Below are 20779 nucleotides of genomic sequence, written 5' to 3' on the forward strand. Positions count from 1 at the left end.
GATCGCAAAAAATGACTAATTTGGAAAAACTCAAACGGACTAAGTATGCGGGATGGGGAGTGACGTTGGAGTTCTGCCAGTGGGAGCCAGTGGTTTGCTTTGGAGAAGTCTATCGGGAATTTAAGGCCAGCTTTATTCCAAAGACGAGCTCTCGCGGCGGAGAGTCCAGGAGGGAATACAGGGTTGTGCCAAATGGGGGTTAAGGGGGATAATTGTGTGGTAAGCTTCAGTTTAAAGGAGTAAAAATCCCATAACTTGATGTCAAACTTGATAGTAGGGAGCATTTTAGATGCAGGAGGGCGATGTGCAGGGGAGAGACCCCATAAGGGTGTAAGATAGGGCAAGGTAGTATAAGCCGATTCTATATCGAGCCAGGAAGTGGAGCCTGGGGGGGCATATGAGGTAACAATTTGTGAAAAGTGGGAGGCCAGGTAATATAGTTTAATGTCGGGGAGACCTCTGCCGCCAGAAGAGATTGGTCGTTTGAGAATGCTGGCTGAGATCCGTGGGGGTCTGTGATTCCAAACAAAACGGATGAGGGATTTTTGTATGTTAGAAAGGAAGGAGGCAGGAACTGCGACCGGGAGTGTTTGAAAGAGGTATAACCATTTTGGTATAATAGACATTTTGATTGCTATGATCCTGCCCAGCCAGGAGATAATGAGGCGTTTCCAGGAGGTCAGGTCAGAGAGCATCTTAGCGAAAAGGGGAGGGAAGTTTTCAGGAAAGAGGAGGTCATAGCGTGAGGTGAGGAAAACTCCCAAATATTTGATCTTTCTTTTTTGCCACTTAAAATTGAAGGTTGTCTGGAGGAGATCCGTTTCCCGAGGGGAGACATGCAGCAGCATGGCCTCTGATTTTGCATAGTTTATTTTATAACCAGAGGTGATCCCATAGGCTTGGAGAATTTCATAGAGATTGGGGAGGGAGATCGCTGGTTGGGATAGAGAGAGGAGGACGTCATCCGCAAAAAGAGAAATTTTGGAGTTGATGCTACCCACCTGCACCCCCTGAATGTTGGGATTGGATCTAATTTGGGAAGCCAAGGGTTCGATCACTAGAGCGAATATAAGGGGTGATAGGGGGCAACCTTGCCTTGTGCCGTTTTGGATCAAGATCGGGTCTGAGGGTATACCATTAATCAAAACTTTGGCACGGGGAGTCGTATATAATGCCAGGACGCCAGTGAGGAAGCTGCCAGCAAATCCAAAGGCCTCAAGGGTGGCCCTCATAAAGTCCCAGGAGATCCTATCAAATGCTTTTTCAGCATCGAGAGAGAGCATAATAGTTGGGGAGCTCCTTGAGTTGACAACGTGGATAATGTCAATGGCTCTTCTGGTATTATCTCTCGCCTTGCGTCCCGGGATAAACCCCACCTGATCATAATGGATAAGGGAAGGGAGGATTTGGTTTAAACGATTCGCCAGAATTTTGGCATATATTTTCAAGTCAAGGTTAAGAAGGGAGATTGGTCTGTAACTTGCACAGTGGAGGGGGTCCTTCCCTTCTTTGGGGATTACTACAATTCTAGCTTCGAGCATTTCAGGGGGGAAGGAGTCTCCCTGAAGAACATTGTTGTAAAGGGAGCGCAGGTGGGGAGCAAGCAAGCCCGAAAACTTCTTATAATAAGCGGCCGTGAAGCCATCGGGGCCTGGGGCTTTGCCTTTTTTTTGCCCTTTAATGGTTTGCTGGATTTCCTCTATCGAGATCTCCTCATTGAGATGTTCAAGAGCTTGGTGGGGTAATTTCGGAAGTTTGGAGTTGGCTAGAAATTCTGAGATTAGAGTGGCATTGGATTGTTGTGTTGGGGAGGTGGGGGAGGGTGGGAGGTTATACAATTCTGTGTAATATTGTTGGAAGGATTTTCTGATGGCCGCAGGATCGTAGAGAAGCTGGTTGTGGGAGTTACGGATCGAGACAATATTATTATTCGTCCTAGCGGTGCGGAGACGAGATGCCAGAATTTTATCTGCTTTGTCTCCTTTCTCATAGAAAGTTTGGCGAAGCCATTTGAGTCGCTTGGCAACTTGTTTGGAGAGAAGGAGATCCAGTTGAGCTTTTGTTTTATGTAAGGCCACTAACGTGGCAGGGTCAAAGGTCCTCTTATGTTGGATTTCTAAATCATGGAGTTGGAGTGAGAGTTTATTGATATTGGAGAGGGTTTCTTTTTTATTCCTGGAGGCCATGCTGAGCAGATGTCCCCTCATGACCGCTTTATGCGCCAGCCAGAGAGTAGACTTAGAGATCTCCTGTGAGTCATTTAATTCGAAGTAGGTCTCTAGGTGTGATCTAAGCTGGGATACTATGTCTACATTGTGGAGGAGAGATTCGTTAAGGCGCCATGTCATGGGGCGTGGACGAGGTGTGAGGCCAGAAAGATCAATGGAAATGGGGGAGTGGTCAGACCAAATCAGGGGATGGATCCGGGCCTCCTGGAGGTTTAAGGCAAGGTCATGGCTGAGCAGGATCATATCTATGCGGGAATAAGATTGGTGAGGTGAGGAGTAAAACGTGTAGTCTCGAGCTGTTGGGTCTTTTACTCTCCAGGAATCATAAAGAAGCTGGGACTTCATGAGACTGAGGAGAGATTTAGAGGAGAGTGGGTCTGAAATGGGTAGGGCTGCAGCCACAGGGGAAGAGCGGTCGAGAGAGCTATTTAGGACGGTGTTGAAGTCTCCCGCTACTATAAGGTCCCCCTGACGGAGTCGTGTCAACAAAGTATCCAGTTTTGAGAAAAAACGATGTTGGTTTTGGTTAGGGGCATAGATGTTAACCAGGGTACAGAGTTTATTGTTAAGTTTACCTACCAAGATGAGGAACCGACCCTCTTTATCAGCGAGTGAGTCAATGAGTTCAAATGTAAGGTGGCGCGAAAACATAATGGCCACTCCGCGTTTCTTGGCTGAGTGATCGCATGCATGATGGGTGTTAGGGTAAATTTTTGAGCGTAACTCAGGGTGGCAGTTGTGTAGAAAGTGCGTTTCTTGTAGGAAAATTAGATCGCCTGTATGAAGTTTGAGAGTAGCAAAGAGTTTACCGCGCTTCTGGGGGGTGTTAAGGCCCTTTACATTAAAGGAGAGAACTCTAAGACCCATGTGAGGTAAGAAGGAAAAAGATAGAGATAGAGCCCAATGTGTAGGGGGCCGTGGGAAGTCTCAAAAAAGTGACAGGAGGGCACTTGGGGGGTTGTGCAGTACACGGGGGGGTAGATGAGAAAGTCATATCTGAATGTTTCATGTGGTCGGTTTGAAAAAGGGGAAGGTTGGTGGTGGGAAAAGGAGGGGAAAGGGTAGGAAGTAAGTCACACGGCAAAGTAGGCCGGGACCAGTGGTGCCGACATCTGGAGGGGATACTATGTACTGGGGGAGTACATAGGTCAGCATAGGAGCTAACAGCTCCAGGGGAGCGTGGCGAGGCATCCAGCAGACGCATCGCGCTGGCCAAAGAGAACGGGTCAGAGGGGTGTATCCCTCTGGGTTACCTGAAATAGAGGCTTTGGTAGTGGATTAAATGTGGGTGTTGGGCGAAGCAACCTGGGAGGGGGGTGGGGATAATGAATTTATGCAATATTGTAAGGGGTGGGAGTTGAGGTGAAGTATAGGAGGGGGACGGAAGGGAGTGTAAGAGGAAGAGGGCAAAGGTATAGCGAGGAGTAGAAGTATGGAAGGTATAGCGAAGAGTAGAAATATGGAGCAAGACATATCAGTGTAACCAAACATTTTGAAATTAAACAGAGTAGAATAGCACTAAGTGGTATTGTAGTGAAATACTGGAACCATATAACCATATATTTAACAATTACTCATGGAAAAGAGGTATCAGTTGCTAGTGCAGTAAAACAAAGATTGATAACTGATCGGGTGATCTCATGTAACAGCCCTCATTCAAAACAGGTTAGGTGGATAAATAAAGCGGGAAGATTAGGCAGATGACAGCCTGGGCCATCAAGAGGCCCCTGTAGTGAGGGTATGCGACACAAGAGCACCCAGCAAAGATGCTAATAAACAGTACTACTAGCGAGTATAATGCAGCACAGTACAGTGGAAAAAAGGTTAAAGATCTACCAGGAGCTAGGGTCCCCCAGACAATATTAAACAAGATGAACCTAACCATGTAATAATATAGCAAGTGGCATACAAAAACATAACGGGGTTTTAACATGTGAAACGTTACGGAATAAAGTAGTGTTCCTTTGCGAGCCCCTCAAAGTGAGGGGAGACCTCACTAGAGGTGTGGGCCCATTGGTAAGAGAAGAACACAAATTACAGGAAAAACAAAACCTGAGAATGGTAATCAAGTCACGGAAGCTTCATCAGGTGGTGGCGATGATGTCGGCACAGTGGTCCATTCAGCACTGGGAGCTTGACGTGACGGGGGTCTTGCTGTTTTCTGAGGGAGAACGGATGACTCAGAAGGGGTTGGAAGACCGGTAGTAATTCCAAGTTTCGGGAGTAGGGAGTGGGCTTCAGATAGAGTTCTGGCCATTAGCATTGAGCCCTGATGCCAAATCAGGATGCGAAAGGGGAATCCCCAACGGTATTTAATTTGTCGCTGTTGGAGAAGTGTGGTGATAGGCTTAAAGTCTCTCCTTTTGGCTAGGGTGATTGGGGAAAGATCCTGGAAAATTTGAAGGGTAACATTGTCGAAGGTGATGGATTGAAGGCGGCGGACTTCTCTCATGATTTCTTCCTTCGCTGTGAAGTAGTGCATTCTGAGTATGACGTCCCTGGGTTGGGACGGGTCCTGGGAGCGGGGTCTCAGCGCCCTGTGGGCTCTGTCCAGGAGAAGATGTTCCTCAGGAGTAGAAGGGGAGAGCTGAGAGAAAAGTTTCTTGAGGTAAAGGTCCAAGTGAGCTGGCTCGATCTGTTCCGGTATTCCGCGGATTCTCAGATTGTTGCGTCGCGCTCGATTGTCTTGGTCTTCTTGTCCTTCTTGCAGTTGGGTAATGTCTTGGCGAATTTGGTGAAGGTCTGTTTCGTATGATTGTTGATAGGTTACCACTTCTTCCACTCTGTGTTCCAGATGATCGGTTCTACCGCCTATTTCAGCAATATCTGCTTTAAGTGAGTGGAGGGCTTGGACCGATGTTTTGACTTCCTTCAGTTCTTTGAGGAGAGATAGAAAGTCTCGGCGAGTCAAAGGAGAACAGTCCTCACTTTCAGGATCTGAGTCAGAGTGATCACTAGATCTGGCCGGAGTTTTCTGTTTGGAGAGATAAGGAAGGAGATCTCCTCCTGGAGGTTTCTTTCCTCCTCTGGGCATCGTAGTAGAGTGGGAAGAAAACCCGTTGAGGAAGTGGTGAGGGAGGAGGATCGGTTGCTTCGCTATAAGTGGTTCAGGGCCGAGGGGGATAGAGAGACATGATTAGCCTCTAGACATCTGTTGATCGTCTGGTGGGAAGTGTGGGAGCCCCCACATTATAAGGAATTTGTCGGTCAAGGCCCTTCTCAATAAATGGAATTGTATAAGCACTGAGAAGACCTATGGATATATAGGTATTATTTCTTAGAAAGTTATAGAGCGCAGTGCCCGGTATTGGCCACAGGATGGCAGCACTGGTGTTGAAGTGCAGATAGGAACAAGCAATTTCTATTGTATGGATCTGGTTGACCCAGGTGGGTTAATAACAATGAAGATTTATGTTCCCCCGAACTCCTATTCCCAGTAGGGGATCTTAGAAATTTGTGTGGCAGCCAGCCTCAAGGCAGAAGGAGGGTATTGTGACTCACCGCTTGGGAGAAGACAGGAGCAGGTCAGTGCAGCGTCAGCAGCTCCCAGGATGGACATGGGCTCCCAAGCCACACAGCGCAGCCAGCAGGCTCCAGGGGGAGAGAGGCCAGATGAGATGGAGCTGTCCTACAACTGGAGGTCCTGTGAGGCGAAGCGCCTTCGTGGCAAGATGGCGGCCGCGGGGTCAAAATCGAGGCCCCGGCTTTCCGGCGCGGGCTAGGCCTCACTACCGTCGGGAGGTCCAGGAGCACGGCGGAGATCCCGGGGGCGATCTGAAGTGCAGCAGCGACCTCCGGTAAGTCGCGGAAGCGCTATAGGCAGGGTCTTGACTATTTGGGGGCAGTGTGGAGTCCTTATTGATAGTGGACTTCCACGGAGCTCAGAGACAGCGCGACCGTCCGTTATGGCTGACAGGCCACGCCCCCTCAAACAGTTCTTTTTATTGTTCACATCACAAATAACGCAGCAGACTTTTGTCAGGCTGACACCAGGCGACCCTCACTCATGCTAGGCATAGTTCAGCTGCCTAGTCACCGGCCAACTAGCTGGCATCGGACGCCTTGCCCACAAAAACAGTGTTTTATTCTCCATCCAAGTACTACAAACCAATCACAAAAACAACAAATCATTTACATCCATGTGGCGTATTTGTGTGTTTGTATGCTGCAAGAGAAACCCAGAGTTGTTCAAACCTTGTTCAAACCTTTGATATATTTGAAAGTTTCTATCATGGCCCCCTTTCGTCTTTCTGTTCCAAACTACACATATTTAGAATTTTTAGTCTTTCTGGGTAAGTTTTGTGCTGTAGGCCATGCACCATTTTAGTTGACCTTCTTTGTACAGTCTCTAAAGTATTTATATCCTTCTGGAGATATGGCCTCCAGAATTGAACACAGTATTCTAGATTTGGCCGTACCAGTGACCTATACAGTGTTATTATTACTTCTTTCTTTCTGCCACTGATTCCTCTTCGTATGCAACTAAGCACCTGAACTGCCTTCCACATTACTTACCTGCCTTCAAGTCTCCTGAAATAGTGACTCTTAGATCCCATTCCTCCTCAGTCGTTCCATTAACGTGCTATATATATAATATATTAGGCTTGGGTTTTGAGACCCCAGTGCATTATTTTGCATTTTTTGGCATTAAACTGTAGTTGCCACTCTCTTGACCATTCCACTAGTCTACCTAGATCATCAAACATTAGTTTTAACCCTCCTGGTGTGTCTACCCTATTGCATATCTTTGTGTCATCTGCAAAAGGCATACTTTCCCTTCAATACCATTTACAATGTCACCAGTAAAGATATTAAAAAGCATTGGTCCATGTACAGATCCTTGGGGTACTCCATGGGTAACCTTTTCCTCCTGTGAATGCACTCAATTACTATAACTCTCTGTTTTCTATTCTGCAACCAAGATCTTATCCATTCAACTATCTTAGAATTTGATTCCAAGCATTCAAGTATATTTTTAAGTCTGCGATGAGGGACAATCATCATCATCATCATCATCATCATCATTTATTTATATAGCGCCACTAATTCCGCAGCGCTGTACAGAGAACCCATTCACATCAGTCCCTGCCCCATTGGAGCTTACAGTCTAAAGTCCCTAATGTAGACACACACTCACACACAGACACAGACAGACAGAGAAAGAGAAAGACAGAGAAGGGAGACAGACAGGGAGAGACTAGGGCGAATTTTGATATCAGTCAATTAACCTACCAGTATGTTTTTGGAGTGTGGGAAGAAACCGGAGCACCCGGAGGAAACCCACGCAAACACAGGGAGAACATACAAACTCCACACAGATAAGGCCATGGTCGGGAATCGAACTCATGACCCCAGTGCTGTGAGGCAGAAGTGCTAACCACTAGGCCACCGGACAATGTCAAATGCCTTACTAAAATCTAGCTAATCTAAATCTTTGCCCCTCCCCCTTGATCTATTACTTTAGTCACGGAGTCAAAAATGTCAATAAGATTTGTTTGACATGATCTCCCCCCAGTAAATCCATGCTGTTTGGGATCCTGTAAGTCACTGAGTTTGAGATACTCGACAACTCTTTCTTTTAAGAGTTTTTCCATCAATTTCCCTACTACTATTTAATCCCGTTGTTACTTATTATTAGATAGATTAAGATCTGATCACATTTAGGTAAAATATTGTGTAATATAATTTAATGCAGCATAAATGCATAAATAAAGATGAGGCTAGGCAATTTACAGATATTCCCTCACCACTGTACATGTAAAAGGTTCAGGTAAAAGTCAATGGGACATGAGAAGGTGGTTTAGGTTGGGAGTTGGTGACGGACTGATGGAGAACTGACGTCAAACAAGTGTTTAAGGCAAATTTTATTCTTAGTGCTATTTAATTTGCTGAACTAATGAATCATATTTTCATGCTGTTCAGGTCTTATCTTTGCGAATGGTGAGAACTGGAAAGTGATGAGGCGATTTACTATTTCAACATTACGAGATTTTGGGATGGGGAGGAAAACTTTAGAGAATAAGATTACTGAAGAGGCTGAATGTTTAACACAGACATTTAAATCTTATGGAGGTGAGTGGTTACTTTATAATTTCCACAAAAACAGAGAATATAATTGACTATAACAATTTTGTTAGTGTTATACACATAAATTTTTGCCCATCTACTTCTATATTTCTCACAAATGTATATCAGAGATAAGTTATTTTATTTAACATATTTGAATAATTTAAATAATATTTTGATTTGTTATTAAGCACTTTTGATCAATTTCCCAGAGGAAGCAGCTATATTGTGGGGCAAATAACTATTCATGAAACTGCAGATTAAAAATTCGATAAGAACCTGCCTCTACTGTGTGTTATTGACAGGTACATGTGTAGTTTAACAGTATGTTAAATAAAGTTATATTCAAAGCCTGTGTTATTCTCTTCTTGATCTACTAATTGCCTTGTTCTTTAAGTGCTGTAATTGTAAATTGTGGTGATAAATTAAAATTGCATTCGGTTTTATTGCCCTTCATGTTGATGCATTTCTCTATCACAAACCATATGATGAAACAAGCCTTGCTGCTACAGAAACTCTCTCTATACAGGCTACACCTTTATAAAAAACTTCAACACACACTTAGGGCTAGATTTACTAAGCTGCGGGTTTGAAAAAGTGGGGATGTTGCCTATAGCAACCAATCAGATTCTAGCTTTCATTTATTTAGTACCTTCAACAAAATGACAGCTAGAATCTGATTGGTTGCAACATCCCCACTTTTTCAAACCCGCAGCTTAGTAAATCTAGCCCTTAGTGTTGCAAATAAATAATTACAGTGTCCCACATTAGTTACACAAGGGCTGATACTCCACACTTTACATACTTCAAAATTTCTCACTCTTCTTCTTTGCTCTGTAGTAGCTTTCCTGACTTCTCAGCATCAGCTTGATCCAACATCAATTATGTCTCTAACTCGCTATATATAGGTATCATACAGGTTAAAATTACCCTGGCTCTATTATTTTTCACAGGCTTAAATGTTAATCGCTGGGTCCACTCAACAGATTCAGACTTCGTGCACTCTCGATCCCAACCTTTCTGCAAATGCACTAATTTTGGGAAAATTACTAAAGTACTGCATGAGCATAACAAAGGTTTTCATGCAATTTGATATAATATATGTATCATATATATATCTGTGCTGCTTTTTTGGTCATTCAGGGAACCTTATCTCAAACATCTGGGGGTAAATGTATTATGGTCCGGTTTTGTCAACTTGCGGGAGTTCGGCGAGTTGACAGCTAAAATTTAAAGTGGCGCTGGCTTGTAAAGTCTGGAGGCCATATCTGGAGATATGGCCTCCAGAATTGAACACAGTATTCTAGATGAGGCCGTACCAATGGCCTATACAGTGACATTATTACTTCTTTCTTTCTGCTACTGATTCCTCTCCCTATGTAACCAAGCATCTGACTTGCCTTCCTCATTGCTTTGTTACACTGCTTACCTGCCTTCAAGTCACCTGAAGTAGTGACTTTTAGATCCCATTCCTCCTCAGTAGTTTCCATTATAGTGCCATTAATACTATATTTAGCTTTTGGGTTTTTGAGACCCAAGTGCATGATTTTGCATTTTTTAGCATTAAACTGTAGTTGCCACTCTCTTGACCATTCCTCTAGTCTACCTAGATCATCAATCATTTGTTTTACCCCTCCTGGTGTGTCTACCCTGTTGCATATCTTTGTGTCATCTGCAAAAATGCATACTTTCCCTTCAATACCATTTGCAATGTCTCCAATAAAGATATTAAAAAGCACTGGTCCAAGTACAGTCCTTGGGGTACTCCACGGGTAACCTTTCTCTCCTGTGAATGTACTCCATTTACTATAACTCTCTGTTTTCTATCCTGTAACCAAGATCTTATCCATTCATCATCATCATCATCATCACCATTTATTTATATAGCGCCACTAATTCCGCAGCGCTGTACAGAGAACTCATTCACATCAGTCCCTACCCCATTGGAGCTTACAGTCTAAATTCCCTAATATACACACACATACAGAGACGGACAGAGACAGAGAGACTAGGGTAAATTTTTGAAAGCAGCCAATTAACCTACCAGTATGTTTTTGGAGTGTGGGAGGAAACCGGAGCACCCGGAGGAAACCCACGCAAACACAGGGAGAACATACAAACTCCACACCATCTTTGAATCCAATCCCAAGCTTTCAAGTTTATTTAACAGTCTAGGATGTGGGACTGTGTCAAAAGCCTTACTAACATCTAGATAAGCTACATCTACAACCCCCCTTTATTTATATAGTGACAGCATATTACGTAGCTCTTTAAAATTGGGTAATTACTTGTCTACATATTTACGGATGCCTTTGTCCATCTAATAACATGTAATTGTTTTTGACAATTCTCTCTCTATAATGCATACTGTGTAAAATTCCAAATTTAGTGTGTGCGTAGCGTTTCAACATTTTTATCTCTTGCACCTTACACTAAATTTTTGCTGTTGTATAATTAATTTCATGTATCTAATGGGATTGCTTCAGTTGGTGGTATAGCAGATGACATTTTTTTTTTGCAGCTGCTGCAATGTTCTACATGGGGTCACTAAATGAATGTCGAAAATGCCCAGGAAAAAACACTCACACAAACACCCTTTTTTAATATGGAAAAGTAAAGAAAAACAGAAAATATTAGAATATATAGGGTTTTTTGAGGATGTATAGCTGTGTTGACCTTCACACGCAAACACCATTTTTAAAATGTAGAAGTCACTAAATTACCCTTTCAAAATTGAAAAGTATTGAAAAGCAGATTAGAATATTCAGTATTTTTTGGGATGTGCAGCTGCATTGACCTATACATGCAAACACCTATTTTTTTTCAAAATAATTCAGATATCACTGTCACACACAAGGTTACTTTCACTAGAAAAGCTTTACATATTTAAGGAATAAATCAATTTGTTTTTTGTATTCTGCCTCTAAGAGTCATACAGCACACTGTTTTCCTCCACTAAATATACTACTTAGTTCAGAATGATTTCTGACTCTATTCTATATATTTGTAGTATTATATATGGATTAATAACAACCAGTAGCCACTAGAATATTTAAACTCTGTGAAAAGACTGAAATTAAAAGCAATTGATCAGCAAACTATTATAGCTGACTGATCTTTACAGAACTGTTTTACAATAATCACACAATTCTATTGGATTCTATGTCCCTCTTTAACCCTGAAAGCTACTTTCAGAGCAGAATACTGCAGCTAACCTTCACTCTACACGCTGTCTGTTCTAAAATGGTGAAAACTAGGAAGGGCTATATCTACAGAAGATATCAATCCAAAACTTGTGAGAGTTGTGCATGAAAAATTTCCCGTAAATTATGTTTTACCTCATTATGATATCCGAAATCGAGCCAGGACTTGTTTTTACTGGGATCACCAAAACTCTGATCTGTCGGTTTTCTCAGAATCCGAACTGCTCATCTCTAATAACGATACGATGATGGTTTATACATAGAAGTAAGGGTAAAGATACAATGATGGCTTATAGCTTATGAGTCACCTTACCTTTGCAGTCTGGCTGGGCCAAGATGCAAAATGTATACTTAACCTCATGTGTCAATCTCCCATTGTCCCATAGATTGTAAGCTTGCGAGCAGGGACTTCTCACCTCGTTGTCTGTTTTACCCAGTTTGTTTATTAGTTTATTACGTTTGTCCCCAATTGTAAAGCGCTACGGAATATGTTGGCGCTATATAAATAAATGATGATGATGATGATACGTAGAGATGAGGGTAATAATAAAGTCTTGGTTTTATATAGAGGTGAGTGAAACAATACAATGATAGCTTAAACATAGAGATGAGGGTAAAGATACAATTATGGCTTTTACATAGACGAGATGTAACAATATAAAGATTACTTAAATGTAGAGATTAGGGTAACTGCTGCTGTACAGTTCATGGCACTACTGTGTTATTGACCAATAATTTTATTTTTAGCCCATTGATTCATGCCTCTTTTATTAATGCTATTTACATTAAGACATTTAATAGACAGATGTCATCATTCACATACGTCCTTGCTGTGTTGGAACTTAAATTTTAATTTCCCATCACACATACTTACTAGGCTCCATGTTTGTCGGAATACTTACCGGTATGTTTTTGCACTGTGTGTGAGGAAAGCGGAATACCCGGAGTGTACCCCATGCAATCATTGGGAGAACATACAAGCACCACACAGATAGGACCAAGGTAGGGATCCAACACTCGAACCCTGTGAGGCAGTAATTAACTATTGTGTCACCATGCAAAAAGGTAAATTTTAAAATTAAATTTTGTTCACAAACTCCATTTTTAAAGGGCGTTTATACTAAAACTTGAAACATGATCTCTGCATACTGATTGGCCTTCATCCAAAATAGTTCACTCATTTCTACATATAACTATGCATATTTTTCTTCAATTTATAGGAAAACCCTTTAATCATAAGACCATCTTGAATGCCGCTGTAGGCAATATAATTGTGTCCATACTGCTCAATCATAGATTTGAATATGATGATCCAACCTTATTGCAGCTCATGAGTTTAATTAATGACAACATACGACTTGCGGGAAAACCTATGGTCATGGTAAGTTATTCTCTTATTGCTATTTCAAAGTTTTTTGGGGCTGCTGCTTAATTTTTACATATATTTGCAGTACCATATAGTGTTGCTGCTGACAAGGCAGTTTATAGAGTTATATACATTGGGCCTGAGTCTTTAAGGAGAGCAAAGCATAAAAAAGGAGTATCATTTACACCTGGGCAAAACCATGTTGCATTGGAGGGGGAGGTAAGTTTAAAATGTGGGGACAAATTAAATAGTTGGGGGAGGGCATATTCTAGATCAACATTAAATTTCAGTGTAATAATAAAGGTATTAGGTTTTTGTGTGTTAGATAAAAAACAGCCAGAATTTAACTTATTTGCAAAATAATAAATTAATTTGCACCCCTTGCATTGAAACATGGTTTGTCCCAGAGAACATGTACTACTTTTTTGCCTTAATGATTCATGCCCATTGAGTATTTAATGCTTATCAGTCTTGCTCCAATTTAAAGAGCTGTTACAACAAGATAACAGTACAAATCTCTATTTTTTTCTATCAATTCATCTTATTTTAACTCATATCACCATGTTGGACTACATATGAAAAGGAAATGATTTACACTTTCTATATACTTTTCAAATTTGTTTAAAACTGCATTTTTCTTTTAAAGCTATATAACACTTTTCCATCTGTGATGGGCTGGCTGCCAGGCGCTCACAAAATAATCTTCAAAAACATTATACAGTTGCACACTTTTATAAGAGCGACATTTACAAAACAGAAGCAAGAACTGGATGTGAATAACCAGAGGAATCTGATTGATGCATTCCTGGTTAAGCAGCAAGAGGTAAAATTTACATCTTATCATTTTAGCATTTACATAAGAAGAAATGTATGTAAAGGCATTATTAACTCCATTTCCACATATATCATTTTACTGTGTGTTTACCATACTTGCTGAAATCCGGGTCGGTCTCCCGGGCTCCTGGGAGAGCAGGCAAGTCTCCCGCATCCTGCAATTTGTTTGGCAAAATAAGGCGATTCGCGATGCTTCGCATCATTTAGGCCCCGCCCCTCACGGCAAAATGCCATTTCTGCCACAGGGGCGGTTCCAAAATTACGCAATTGACAGCACCCGCCCCCTCCCGCCCTCTAGTCACGCCCTCTTTCTGGGATCTTCCGGACTTCAGTGCCTGAAAGCAGACAAGTATGGTGTTTACTAAATGTTATATATAGAAGTTCCGCCCCTAAAACAGTAATCCAAGTCTCTTTGGTGTCTAAATATTGTTTATTTTACAAAACTGTAGCATGTCTATGCATAAAAATCCGATACTGCAGTATGTCATATCTTAGGATTCTACTGAATGGGGGGGATTTAAACTGCATTTATATGTGATATCTATGTTTTTATAAGATGTATGTGAAAATTGACCATGTTCAATATTTTATCACTGAAAAAGAGCATGGCAATGTTACTTCTTCTTTTTTTAAATATTGAATTACATGACAGATTTTAATATCTTTTGTTATTGAAAAAAGCATTATTTTCATATAATTTTTGCAATACAGGGTGGGAGAATAAATAGGAGCAGAAAAGAAAAAGGGACAAGAGGTAGGAGGTTGGGGGAGGTCTAATATATTCCACAGCAAATACATAAAGCAACAGCAGGTCAATCCAATAACATTAAATAGCCAGCTTCTTGTGCCCCCACACTGCCAATTCCATACAGATACTAATGAAATCCTTTGAAATAAATGTTTAAACGCAAGCAACATATAAGCATCTCACCTACTCAGCTCCAGGTATACATACAAGGCTGAATTAAAATCCAAGATTAAGTGAGGGATAGGCTCCGTGGCACTCCGGCCTTGGGGTCCATATGTTAGTAAAATTTTAAAAACACAAATTTTGTATTCTTTAATGGTATGTGGAGCAATATTAGCTTTTATCTTCAACCACTATCACCCAGTATCTCCACCCTCTCCTGTTCCCATTTGATCTCATGGTGACTCTTCAAGTTCGCCCCATGGGAGAGCAGGAGTCTCTGTATATAGGGGAAGAGTATTCTAGTAGAAGAATGGTACCAGCAAAGAATCTCCAAGTTGGAACACTGGGATAATACATGTCCCTTTAAGAAACTTCTATACAGGTGTATTATTTGTAGGTACTGATATAGCCCCCAGTGGAACCTGTTTATGGTGTCCATGAACGAAAGGAAACCACAGTGTGGGGCAATGTATGACAAAAATAAACCTGCTTTTTATCTACAAAGAGGAATATATGGGTCAAAACCAGGTGAAAATGCAGGATTGTTCCATTTTGGAATTAGTGTCGGGCTGAGGGAAATAATGTAGAAGCTGCGAACACAGAATCCCAAATTTTGAAGGAAAACTAAGCACTGCTTAGTAGCTGAAGTTCTATGTTACAATGGGGAATACAGTGCAGAGGAAAATTGGGATAAAACTAGAGTGTTTTGAGCCGCAATACTACTCACAATGGCTCGCTCTCTTCCTCTTTCATTCCATGCTGTTCTTATTAGTAAATTGTTTCGATAATGTGATCGCCTCTTACACTGCAGGGAGGGGGGGGGGGGGTCATTCCTGGAAGCCTCCTGATTGGGTGGCATTACTTTAAATAGCAGGGAGGGCCTCACCTTCCTGCATGCTACAGTGTTGTGCCTGCAGTTCGTGAAGACTACTGACTAAACATATTGACTACCTGTTGCTTGACCTTTTGCCTATTCCTGAATGTTCTTTGTCTGCTGCCAGTCTTCACCCATGGCTTGTTTTTGGACATCCCTGCTCTCTGCCCATCCTGACCATTTGGCTTGTCCATGATTTTTCCTGCTCACTGCCTGTCCTAGACTCCTTTATTGATTTGCTTTCTGTATACTACCTTGGTGTACTATACTCCCAGTCTCTATACCTCATCGCTACCTGGTACCTCAGATAAACTTTTACTATTTTGAATTTAAGTACTAGAGGCATCTGAATACCTGTGAGAATATCACTCTGTACGGGAAGGGCAGCTTGCCATAGGTGAAGACCTCTCCCACGTCCTGTTCTAAAAGTTTATCTTGGTATCCAGAGGGAGGTCAGCTTTAATAGTGACCCAGATCCTAGTGTCAGACAGCACATATACAGTGAGTCAGTGATTGGCTGTGAAATTTTACATTGGAACTGCTAGGCACCCCAAAGTTCTCACATTTATATAAAGTGCGCATTTGCACCCGTGGTTGTCTGCCCGCCCACATAAACCTTACTATTTATCTATGCAACCATAGGTGAGCTTGCAGGGGAACGTCCACTGGAAGGGCTTGGAAAACATTTAAAAGCCTGGGGAGGATGCTCATTTCTAGTTCTCCCGGTCCAAGAGATCAGAAGTAACCACTTTTTACTTCCATACAATATATATATCACAATTGATCTCACACATACAAGCAATGATCCAACACATATTATTCCCATTATAATGGATGGTCTGTTTTGCCTTTTTGGCTCCTACAATATAAGTTTATCAGCCCTGAGTCAGTATTTAATTTTTAATCCATTTTAATGACAGAGGTTAAGTATTCTAAAATTAGAATAATTACACCAAAAACTGAAAATTCTGTATCTGATGGAATACCATAAGTGAAACTCTGTCCCTAATGTTACTTACTTGGGGTCTAGCATTCAGGCTTTCTAGTGGGACGCAGGGCGGATTGGGAAATTAAAGTGACCCTGGAAAAAATTCTGGAAGTGGCCTCATGTGGGCAGGACCAAATCAACTGTAGGCGGAGGCAACTAAAAAGTAGGCGGGGTTAGCATACTGTTATTCGTAGCCAAATAGGTGGTAGGCGAGCATAATGCAACATGAGATGGTAGGTGAACTAATATTGGTGCAAGGCGGAATAACTAACACACAAAAAAATGGCTATAAAGTATTGTGCTCTACCCAAAGTATCTAATGAATGTAGAGAACTGAAAACTGGGCTGTGACCACATTTTGTAAACAAAAAGACATTTGATCCACTGCACTCACCAAACACATTATGCTTTTCTAGCTACTTCAAGCTGTATAGGGAATGTTAGTTCCACATATAGCAATACATGTTAAACTGACCAACTGACGCCAAAGTTTTCCTCTTCATAGCCAGTCCTACACTAAATATAAACATAAATTCAGAGTGCATCCTTGTGACTGCCATCCAATACAAAGAGTAAAATGTGAATTTTATTGATACAAACAAACTCTATAGTTAATGTGTGAAAATGTGATTTATCAGATGATATTCAGAGTATAACTTTGATCACAGCAGGATTATATTATATGAAATGTATTTTGCTTTTACATGCATCATTTATTTCTACAGTTTGGAGTTTTGTTCACACCGGTGTATTTTGGTCATTTTCATACCTCCTAACACTTCAAATGGCCAAAGAGGAATGTATAAGATTTGTTATGTAGCTATTCTTTCGTCAAATGTTCAAACATCTGAGCAGACTTCAAAATACAAACACAGTTAACTGTCAGTGGCACCCACGTTTAATGTCTAGGAAACAGTAAGGAAATTTGTTTTAAGTTAAGGAACTACTGATCCTTATGCTAATACATACAGGCCATTCACACATGCAAAACAGATAAACTGGCATGTATCCATGCTGTTTCTTTTCTGTGTGCTGTCTGTTTTGCTCCAATGCATGTGTGAACATCATGTATGTATATTCAGCGCCATCAGGGGCGTACAGCCAGTACAGTTGTGGGGGGCCTGGACAGACCCCTCTGTTCAGGCCCTACTCTGTCCACCTGATGCCTATCCTTCCTCGATGCTGCAGCTCCCAGTCACTAATAAGCTAAGTGCAGGAGGCACGGCGACGTCATCGCTGTGCGGCATGCTCACATTTACTGTGATATGGGAGGGGGTGAGCAGAGCATTTACTGTGATATCGGAGTGATGGGGGAGCGGAGCATGTAATATGAGGGAGGGGCAGAGCATGTAATATGAGGGGGGAGCAGAGCATGTAATGTGATGAGGGAGGGGGCGGAGCATGTAATGTGATGAGGGAGGGGGCAGAGCATGTAATGTGATGGGGTAGAGCATGTAATGTGATGAGGGGAATACAGCATGTAATGTGATGAGGGGGGTAGAGCATGTAATGTGAAGAGGGGGAGGTAGAGCATGTAATGTGATGAGGGGGGCAGAGCATGTAATGTGATGAGGGAGGAGGCAGAGCATGTAATGTGATGAGGGAGGGGGCGGAGCATTTAATGTGATAAGGGGAGCTGAGCATGTTATATGAGGGGGAGCAGAGCATGTAATGTGATGAGGGGTGGGTAGAGCATGTTAGGTGATAAAGGAGATATTTACTGTGATGAAGGAGGGGGCAGGGGGGGATGGCAAATTTTATCCTGGGGAGCAAGACTCGACTCAACTGCCTATTAGGAACATTTTAAAGGGTAAAAAATTCAGGTGGTCTGTGACTTAGCCCAGGGTAGCCCACAATGGGACCTACCTGGGGGACAGATGCCCCCTGCCCCCCAGCCCTTGGAAGGGTGAGCATGTACTGTGCAGAAGGAGGGGGGCAGGGATGGGGGAACCCTGCTAGATTAATTAGTCCTGGGCCCCAGTTTCTGATTGCAGCCCGGCAAATACTAGTATAAGGACAGTGATCCTAGGCTCTGTGTGTGTTCTGTGGGGAACCTGGAAAAAGGGTGATTCCCCAGCCTCGCTGAGTGTCAAACATCACTGGAAACTTATTTTACATTTAATCTGTCCGCATAGTATATTTTTAATTTAATTTTCTAGGAGGTGCACCTATATATATTTAGTAATTCATACAAAAAAAGAGAAGAAACAGGAGTATATTTTTGTGCAACACTCTGGGATGTTGTAATACTATAAAATAAAAAAATTATTTATTATGAACTAATTTAAAATTAAGTATCCTCCCTGATTACATGGACACCAGCGAAACATTTTTTAAAAACAAATTAAAATCCATACAAACGTGCTTTTGTGAAAATTGTGTAGAATAAAACTGCAGTATTAACTGCAATGCCTGTATTAACCTTAAATATGCTTAATAAAGAGTCCAATGTTCATATCTTAGCTTTAAGGCTCCATAAGTTAATATAACTACTTGTGGAGCCTTGAAGCTAAAATATAAGTATTGGAGTCCTTATTAAGAATATTTAAAATCAATACAGGCATTATAGTCAATACTTTCAATTTTATTTTAATTAACCCATTAATGGCAGACCCATTTCTCCTACCAGTCTTCCACATTGCAGTGAACCACAGTTGAAATCTGTGGATCCGGATTCCCTGTAGCACAGGACACATCCGTGTGGGTGTCACTATCCCAGCCACAGCCTCCGCAGCCCCCGCACAGCAATAGGCAGCCTCGGAATTGATTGCAAGGACCTCTTCACTGCCAGGACCTCCCTCTTCGTATTGGGCTGGTCTGACATAGATAAAAATTCTAACACCCATCGCCGCAAGCCCGCCCCTGCTGGATGTAAAAAAAAAAAAAAAACCGGAATGAAGAAAACGAAATAAAAAATACATAGACACATCTGACTGCCTCCATGTGGCCTCTTTAGACCATCGGCCTACCGGGAAAGTTTCTGATAGGCTCTAGGACCGATCCGCCCCTGGTGGGACGTTTAACAGAATACATCCCCTTTGCTCTCCCATTTCACGCATCGTTTCACAGGCAGTTTGTATCCATAAATTCCTCATTTAAAGCTGGAGCAAAAAAAATTAAATGTTTTTTCTACAAAACATCAAGTACCTCAAGATTTACTATTCTGTACTTGATTAACTGACAACATTTTAAAATCATATTTCATAGAAGCCTTTAAATGTTTCCAAAAATTATTTTTAGCGATGCAAAAGAGGCTGTGTACCATATCTTATAAAGAAATATCACCATTGGTGCTACTATAATGTTCATTAATGTGCCAGTTGCCACTTGTAATGATAAATGTTTGCTAGTAAACAATATTCCGTATAATGATGTTTCATTTTTATTATGCAGGGGAAGCCAGAATCCGCTCTGTATTACCACAACGACAACCTGATTGCACTGATGGTGGATCTATTTGCTGCTGGAATGGAGACAACCACTACCACTCTGAGATGGGGCCTCCTGCTCATGATAAAATACCCAGACATCCAAAGTGAGAAATCTATATATGGGATAATACACTCATACTGGGAAATATAAGGATATGAGAAGTCACCTGATAGTTCTGTGGCAATATAAAAGCATAAGGCCATTGGGTGAGTGTGGTATTATATGGTGACTTCTCATATCCTTATATTTCAAAAGAGGGGATGCATTACTACCTACAATACATGCATAACAGTTTCTGACAAAGGAATACATTATTTGAACATTTTTAGGTTATGTTATTTTATTAGAATATGTTTTGGTATAATTATTGTGTAACTATGTATTTTTTAAGTAAAAGAAGGAAATGTATCACACAGCTGATTCTGATAGTATTGTAGCGGCAATAGACTGTATTGGGGAGGGGGGTGGCTCTAGGGCTGGTGCTGGCATTGTAACATATGGCTAAGGTAACATCAGTGTTGGAAGAATAGAATACAATAGAGAAGCTCTCTCTAGATATTGTTTAAACACACTTTATATAAAATTGTAAGTATGTTATATGCAACCCTCTGCCATGAATGAGATATGATGTAACATGACCACCATAATGAAAGATATATATTTATTATTGACTAGTAAAGAATACATTTTCACAATGTTCTGCGAAATATTCACCCCATTCTGTATTTGGCTACTGAATTTTACACATTTCTCCAGCTGAATATTTTCCTAAAATTTTCTGCCCAGAATTCCCCCAATCATTTTTGTTCTGCCTGGAATTTAAATCTTACACAGAGCAGAATTAATTGGCTGCAAACATTCCTAAAATGTTTCAACAT

At 41.5% G+C, this 20779-nt stretch overlaps 1 protein-coding gene across 1 annotated transcript in view; it reads left to right on the forward strand.

Moving 5' to 3' along the window:
• Nucleotides 1-20779, forward strand: part of LOC142143427 (cytochrome P450 2C14-like) — a 50557-nt gene that overhangs the window by 16869 nt on the left and 12909 nt on the right. The window contains exons 4-7 of the mRNA XM_075201267.1: nucleotides 8151-8300; nucleotides 12718-12878; nucleotides 13510-13686; nucleotides 19863-20004. Of these exons, the coding sequence (XP_075057368.1) occupies nucleotides 8151-8300; nucleotides 12718-12878; nucleotides 13510-13686; nucleotides 19863-20004 (630 nt within the window). The remainder of the gene's footprint in view (nucleotides 1-8150; nucleotides 8301-12717; nucleotides 12879-13509; nucleotides 13687-19862; nucleotides 20005-20779) is intronic.

The sequence above is a fragment of the Mixophyes fleayi genome, chromosome 3 (genome assembly GCF_038048845.1).
Source record: "Mixophyes fleayi isolate aMixFle1 chromosome 3, aMixFle1.hap1, whole genome shotgun sequence".
Classification (NCBI taxonomy): Eukaryota; Metazoa; Chordata; class Amphibia; order Anura; family Limnodynastidae; genus Mixophyes; species Mixophyes fleayi.